The 8208-nt window shown below is 42.2% G+C and overlaps 1 protein-coding gene across 1 annotated transcript in view; it reads left to right on the top strand.

Annotated features, from left to right (window-relative positions):
• The first annotated feature begins 6594 nt into the window (after nucleotides 1-6594).
• The window catches only part of LOC122556985 (alpha-1,3-mannosyl-glycoprotein 4-beta-N-acetylglucosaminyltransferase B-like), a 14663-nt gene continuing 13049 nt past the window's right edge, over nucleotides 6595-8208 (top strand). The window contains exon 1 of the mRNA XM_043704220.1: nucleotides 6595-6652. Coding sequence (XP_043560155.1) covers nucleotides 6595-6652 — 58 coding nt within the window. The remainder of the gene's footprint in view (nucleotides 6653-8208) is intronic.

Below are 8208 nucleotides of genomic sequence, written 5' to 3'. Positions count from 1 at the left end.
TGTTCCTAACCATGCCCTGAGTTCATCTGCCTTCTCTGTTAGGCCTCTTGCATTGAAATAAATACAGTTTAATTTATTAGCCCTACCTTGTCCCTGCCTGCCCTGACTGTTTGACTCACTTCTGTTCTCAGCTGTACCCGTCTCAGATCAATCTCTTTCCTCACTATCTCCCTGGGTCCCACCCCACCTTACTAGTTTAAATCCTCCCAAGCAGTTCTGGCAAATTTCCCTGCCAGTATATTAGTACCCTTCCAATTTAGGTGCAATCCGTCCTTCTTGTACAGGTCACTTCTTCCTGTGCACTATTTCCTAACTTTTAATAATGATGACACTTCAAAAAAGTATTTAATTGGTTGTAAACCCCTTTGTGACACTGAGATAGTGAAAGTTGCTATATGAATATAAGTTCTGACTTTTCCTTTTCAACAAACTAATCTGTCTGTCACTCACATAAAATGACCTCAAAAGTCACTGTTACGGACCAGACCAAACCTCCTCAAAATATATTCAGACAGCCTTGACCCTAACGTTTTCTTATTCTAAAGGTAAGTGTAAGGTGTTGCATTCCAGAAACAATTTGATTGGTCAAACCAGTGGGCTTAAAGCAAAACACACTTTATTCATACATTACCGTTAAAATACAGACAAAATAAAAATAATTGACTTCATTGTAACTTTATCGAAATGCTTAATGAAATAATACACACATTACCTACTACTAACTAATTGTTCCAAGATAGTAAAATCCCATAAACACACCCTTGGCAAAGGCAAATTCAGTAAAATAGATTGTCTCATGTGCAAATCTAGCAGCACGAAGAGAACCCCACCTTTTAGCTGTTACAGAGAGAGGAATAAGAGATTCTACATCCAGCTTCTGCAGAAAGCAAAATCTAAAAATCCTGGTTCAGTCTATTGTTCTGACTTTTTGAAAAAAAAGCCCCAAGGCCTCACAAGCTGTTTTCTTTCTTGGCTTTGAGCACACTGCTCTGTACCTCTGTGTCAACCTTTCTTCGTGAAAAAAAAGGGCAAAATACACTTCTGAAAGCCATTCTATTGTCATTTCAGTCAGTGCTGCCACCACATAACAAAAACACTCTACTCTTTTAAACTGAAACTAAAGTTCCCTCAACTGTCCCCACCAAACACTCCCAGGATAGAGACAGCATAGGGTCAGCTACAGGTTAAAGATCCCTCTATGCTTTTAAACTAAAAGTAAATGAAAAGTAAAGTTCCCTTGACTCTTTCAAACTTGAAGTTAAGACCCCACAACACAGTCCATATCAAACACTTCCAGGATAGGGACAGCATGGGCTAGAAACAGAGTGAAACACATTCTTTTAAACTTGAAATGAAAACTCCATTGAATTTTTTAAACTGAAAGTAAAAGTGTCCTCAACATTGTCACCACCAAATATTTCTGGGACAGGAACAGCATAGAGTTAGATACAGCATAAAGCTTCCTCTACTTGTGCACTAAAATAGGAAGTCGAAAATAATAATGAAAGAGACCCTGGATCAAAATAAAACACAAGTTAACAGTTGAACAGAAACTAATGTAATAAAACAGAAACTTACTAAATCAAAATAGCATTGTCTAGGTTGATGATGCACCCCAACCCCTGTGGTGTCCACTGGTCTCTAAATGTCTCTATGTGCCAATCATAGAATCATTTGTTTGGTTTTGTGGGCAACCTTCTACCATTTAAAACTTATTGTGTTATTATCTTCGTGGTAGTACTCAATTTCAAAGTGCAACAAAAATCTGAAAATTGTCAAGGGGATATAGGAACAGAGACCTGGAGTTACATATGCACAAGTCATTGAAAGTGAGAGGGCTCTTGAGGAAAGTGTGTAAAAGGCATAGAATAGGACAGCCTTTATTGTCACGTGCAGTGAAAAGTTTGTAATGTCTCTTCACAGCGTCATCTTAGGCACAGGGTACCAAGCTACAGAAACTTTAAGTATCGTTACAATTGAAATAATACAAAAAAGGTTAGCAAGGCAATACTGAGTTTAAATAGACCAGAATGAGAATAAAACGTGTCTTTAAAGTACTCAAGTTATAGTTCTTTTGCACTGAGTCTATGCCCGGCGGGCTTCAGAACACAAGGCTTCATTGCCTCCATGTGCTGGCCTCTATCTAGGAGTCGTCTCCAAGACTCGTCCCCCCAGCACGCCTGCGCTTGCTCTGCTCCCACTCCAGCTCTGGCTGTGACCCGACTCACAGCTCAACCTGTGCTTGTTCTGCTTCCCATTCCGGGCTCTGGACCGTGACTGGCTTCCAGGACTTGGCCCACACTCGATTTGCTCCCCACTCTGGGCTCCAGCCCATGACTCAGTTCTGGGACTCTGTCCATGCTCACTCTTCTCCTACTCTGGCTCTAGTCATGACTTGGCTCCCAGCTTCGCCGGCGCTTATTCTACTCCCTACTCTGGGCTCCGGCCCGTGACTCGTTTCTAAGATTCGGCCCATGCTCAATCTGCTCCCCGCTCTCGGTTCCAGCCCATGACTCACTTCCAGGACTTGGCCCGGACTCGATCTACTCCTGGCTCTGGGCTCCAGTCCGCAACTCATTTCGGGGACGCTGCCCAGAGCAGCAGCAGTCGCTCTGCTGCTGCTCTGGGCTCTAGCTTGCAAATCACCTTCAGTACTCAGCCCGTGTTCACTCTGTCCCAGCTCCAAACCATGACTCGTTTTCAGGATTTGGCCCACGCATGCTTTGCTGTCACTTTGGGCTTCGGCACAGGATTCACTTTCAGGACTCGGCCCATGCTCATTCTGCTCCCTGCTCCGGCCTGAGTGTTGCTTCCGGGACTCGGCCTGTGCACGGTCTGATGCTGCTCTTGGCTTCAGCCCACACCTTGCTTCTGGGACTCGGCCCACACTCGCTCAGCTCCCCTGTGATTTGCTTCCAGGACTTGGCCCTCATACACTCTGCTGCCACTCTGGGCTATGGCTGTGACTGGGATCCTATGTTCAATAGTGTCATAAGTCAATTGTATGAGTGTGCCAATTACTAAGCCCACTATTTGACTAGCCATCGAAAATATGTAACTACCCAATTAAACCACCAAGGTGATCAATTTACTTGACAGACTGCTATTCAGAACAAAGATAATTCACAGCAGATGTTGTTCTTAACAGGAAAATAACTACTCATTGTAAACTGTTTTTCAGATTTTTAGCAAATGACAAGTGGACTACTAATGCCCAGCTATATGACTTAAGCTATTCCTCTTTAAAACCCCAAGCATACCCCTTCACAACTAAGACAAACAAAAACAGATGGTTTGAATCAAATGTTATGGATGGAAGAATATGAACAGGAAGAAACAAATTCTGAAGATCAACATCCAGACTGTGAGGGTGGGTTTGTTGAGTTCTTTTATTCCTGAGATTCTTACACACTTGATGCAACTGCAACACACCAACGTCTGTGAACAAGAAAAATATTTTAAGCACAGTACAGTACAAATTTTCTGGAGGAACTTTAACGCACACCTCACAGGGCTTATGGAGTCATATCAAGACTCTGCCCAAGCAAAGGATACAGTCCTTCTTTTATACAAAATCTTTACATCACAGTTAGTAATGCCCACAAGACAACCCCCAGCCATTCCCCCACAGTCACGTACCACTCAAGACACAATGCAGTGACCACATCATCTCCAGAAACAATATAATGCAAATCATCCCTTAATGGTCAAATCTGGTGCAAAGTGTTTTTTATTTGTAACTAAGGGGAGTAGTCAAATTCCAACTGCAATGTTTTTATTGATTTCTGAATAGGGGATGTAAATGTAAATAGCTCTGAATGGCAAGGAAATAACCATGCAAATGGCTTTGAATGCCAAGAGATGGGAATGTGATTTCCTTACAATCTACCTGTAACTCAGAGGCATCCCACCCTAGCCTCGGGACATCCAATTTCCTGCAGGTCAACAGAGTAAATTAACTTTAATATCTCAGGTTGAGTTGTTTCTTATTGTTTTTATGATTTTTGTAAAAGTGACGGTTACACAATGTTTGCAGAGTGATGGTTGATCCTCAATACAGTAGCTGATTGGATTGACCTAAGTATTTTCTTCTATTAGAATTCTTTCTTTAAAGTTTCTAGGGGTTATTTTGCCTTTTTACTTACAGAGATTCTTCTCATTCTATGCTTCTGGGTATCTCTAAGTAAATTGCATTCATAGGTCTGTAAAAGTGCTGCAGCTGGACCAGTCAGAAGGTTGTCATTAAGCAATTTATTTTTTGAACTCAAAGACTTCTGGTGCTACTCTATCTCATAACAAAGAACTGTGGATGCTGAAAATCAGAAATTGGTAGAAAAATTCAGCAGGTCTGGTAGCATCCATGGAGAGAAAGCAGTTAACATTTCAGGTCCAGTGACCCTTCAGAACTGATACTAGCTAGGAAAGGTTGGTATATATATTAGAGAAGAGGTGAGAGAGGAGGGACAGAGTAAATGATAGGTGGAGATGGAATCCAAATAGAGAGAAAAAAGAGTTGGGCAGACAAAGGAATTGGTAAAGGTCAGCCTGGGAGAATGAATAGATGCTAATAGGGACTGAGTTGTTGACTGTGTTTGTGATAACGACGCGTGATCACAAGGCCTGGTGTGTGAGGGTGTGGGGTCAGGAGATGGGAGAAGGTGCTCAGGCCCTAAAATTATTGCACTCGATATGGAGTCCAGAAGATTGCAGAATTTTCAAGTGAGATATTGTTCTTCCAACTTGCACCAAGTTTACTGGAGGATTGTAGCAGGCCAAGACAGGGATGTTGTGCAGGGAACACAGTAATGTGGTGAAATGGCAAGCAACTGAAAATTTGGGGTCATTTTTGCAGACAGAATGTGTTCTGCAAAGTAGTCGCCAGTCTGTAGTTTGTGTCCCCAATGAAGAGGAGACCACATTGTGAGCAGTGAATACAGTAGATTAGATTGAGTGAAATGCAGGCAAATTTCTGTCTCAACTGGAAGGTGTGTCTGGGATCTTGGATTGTGGAGGAGTGGACCAGGGTGTCCCAGAAGGAACAGTCCCTGCAGAAGGCTTACTAGGCAGGGGAGGGGACTATGTGTCTGGTGGTAGCATCCTGCTGGAGATGGCTCTGAAATGTAGATGCTGGTGGGAGCCATTGCTTTTGTGGGAGGGAAGAGAGGGAGTGGGAGCCAAAGTGCAGGCGATGGATCAGACACAGCTGAGGGTCCTCTCAAGTACAGTGGTGGAGAATCCTCAATTGAGGAAGAAGGGGAACATTTCAGAGACACCCCCTTGTCAAAATTGGCATCATCAGGAACAGATGCAATGGAGACAGAGGAACTGAGAAAATGGAATAGAGTCTTTACAGGAAGAAGGGTATGAAGATGTATGGTCGAGGTAACAGTAGGAGTCAGTGGATTTGTAGTGGATATTTGTTTCCAGCCTATCCCCAGAAATGGAAACAGACATGTCAAGGAAGGGAAGGGAAGAGTCAGAGATGGACCAAGTGAAGATGAAAGCAGGGTGAAAATTGGAAATTAAATTGATGATTTTTTTCCAATTCTGAACAAGAGAAATGTCATCAGTGTACTGGAGAAAGAGTTGTGGATGGGGACCAGAGTAGGACTGAAACAAGGAATGTTCCACATAACCCACAAAGAGACAGGTATAGCTCGTGACCATGCGAGAGGAAGTTGAGGCGAGGTCGGACAAGATGAGTTCTATGGGGCAGGAGCAGGCCATGCAGGGTTTGGAGGCAGTGGGGTTAGTGAGATGTAATAAATTAGTGAGAATGAGATTAGTGAGGATGAGATTAGTGACAATTGTGGACACAATGACATGATGTTCCATGGTGGGGTCGTGGTCTGGTGGAGATAGAAGAAAGTGTCTGAGAGCTGGCACTGAGCCTCCACAATATAAAGGTCAGTCTGCGAGACAACAACTTTGTTGGTAGGCTCAACTACCAAGTCAGGGTTGGATTTGAGAGCACAGATTGCAATCTGTATAAAGAGCCATGGGTACCCAGATGAGTGGTAAATGAGGGATTTCAGTTATGCGGATAGCTTGGAAAAGCTGCTCCAATAAAAAGTTGAGAGGAGATTTGATAGAGGTATTCAAAATCATGAGAGATTTAGACAGAGTCAGTAGGTAGTGAGAAATTGTTACCATTGGTCAAATAGTAGAGAAGAACTGAAGGTAATTGACAAAGGAACCAAAGGTAACATGAAAAAAAAATGTTTCAACGTAATGGTTAAGATCTCTAAGGTGCTTTCTTTAAGGATGGTGGAGGCAGATTCACCCATGGCTTTCAAAAGGGAATCAACAAACATTTGAATAGGAAAGAAATTCATGATTATGAGGAAAAAGGTGTGTGTGGGACCAGCTAAATTGCCGTTGCAATGAGCTGGCATCAACACAATGGAGCGAATAGCCTTCTGTTCTGTAATTATTGTATGAACTATTGACCAACTCCATCTTTGGAGCAAAACTTTATAAATATATCACTGTTTAACTACAGCATCATTGAGAGACTATAAATTGGATGCATCAAATTTCTAAATGTCAGATGTTATATAGAGGGACATTAACTACAGAAGAATATTTTGATCAATGCTGCAGTTTCAGGCTGTAACCTTCATGCGTCACTATGCATCTGCATTATTTGACGGTAAGTAACAACTGTGGTATAAGAAGATACTAGACCATTCTACAGCACGGAAAGAGAATATTCAGCCCATTGTGCCTGTGCCAGCTCTTTGAGAGAACTATCCAATTGCTGTTTCATTATAGCCTTGCAAATTTTTTCACTTCAAGACCTTATAAATTTTGTAAATTGCCATTGATTCTGCTTTCATAATCCTTTCAGGCAATCCAAATGTTTGCAGTTCATTGCATCAAAACAATTCTTCTGATCTCCCTGCAGGCTTTTTTTTGCCAAAAATTAAACGAACTGTAGAAAGAGCTGGAAACTTGAGCTGAAACACGGAGTAGACATTTTAAAACACTGTTACACTTGTAGAACTATTATCTCTAAATAGATCTGAGATGTAATTTGTACAACAAAAGTGGCAACAGAGATGATAGAAAAAGGTTTTTAAATTTACTGACTCCCCCGGCTTTCCTTTCCTCTCCTCACTGTAAGATCCACCTATGCCGTGGAATTGATGGGTTTTAAGGTGAAATGATGATTGCAACAGTAAGTACCTTAAAGGCAGTATTGTATCATGTCTTAGGATTTAACTAGCAGCTAAAGAAGCTCTTCCAAAGTGCACATCATGACAACCTTTCCCGAGCATGGCTTGATGGTTGGTGTCCTCATTGGAAAAGCCCTGAAGATGTTGTCCTTCAAGATTGCCCTTGATTTCCTCCTGTACACCTTCCCCTCCCCACCAATCTGCCCAACAGTTCCACAAACCCAACTCCCAATCCCTTGATGGGCCTTGGCACAGAGAAGGATTTCCAAGTATTGATTCAGTGCTGCTGAATTTACTGCTCCACAGTCAAGGAAGATTTGAAGTTAGGTGAGGAGGGGAACAAAATCCAGTGGATGACCTGCCCCTGACCTGTCTGAAATTTTATGGACAGGCTATGGAGACCTAAAATGGCCAACCTAGCCTTGAGCCTGTTGAGACCTTTAAGTGCCCTTGTGGTTGGCAAGTATGTCTCTGATTCAGCATTTCCTAATTCAAAAGGGTAGAAAGCCCGTCTCAATTAACCATTAAATGATTACAGGACAGCCAGTGTTCTCCTTGTGCTCCCCACCCCTCATATAAATCAGTCCGTAGAAATACTTAGCCCCTCAAGTCTGCTCCACTATTCAACAAGATCGCAGCTGGTCTATATCTGGAAACTTTCTGGTGAATTCATATTCCATTCCTTCCTAGCCCTATATATCTTTTCTTGGGCACATTGGTTTTTATTGGACTGAGTGTCTAGCGGCTAGTTAAAAAAACATTCGTACAGGCTTTGCATATAATTATTCATTTGGCACATGGGTGATTTACTAGCGGTGGTGGTTTATAGATTAAAAACAAAAAAAAATCAGCGATTTGTTGGTGGAGAAACCATTCATTGTGTGTGATAGCATTTAACAGATATAAAACAAAAAATTAATTATTGGGGCTCTTAAGGTGCAGTGATTGTGTCCCTGTCTCTGAGGCAGCTGGCACAGGTTCAAGTCCCACCAGCTCCAGAGATCTGTAAGAATATTTCTAAACAGGTTGA

The sequence above is a fragment of the Chiloscyllium plagiosum genome, chromosome 14, assembly GCF_004010195.1.
Source record: "Chiloscyllium plagiosum isolate BGI_BamShark_2017 chromosome 14, ASM401019v2, whole genome shotgun sequence".
In the NCBI taxonomy this organism is placed as follows: domain Eukaryota; kingdom Metazoa; phylum Chordata; class Chondrichthyes; order Orectolobiformes; family Hemiscylliidae; genus Chiloscyllium; species Chiloscyllium plagiosum.
The sequence above is the reverse complement of the archived record's forward strand: the minus strand, read 5'-3'. Positions and strand labels throughout refer to the sequence as shown.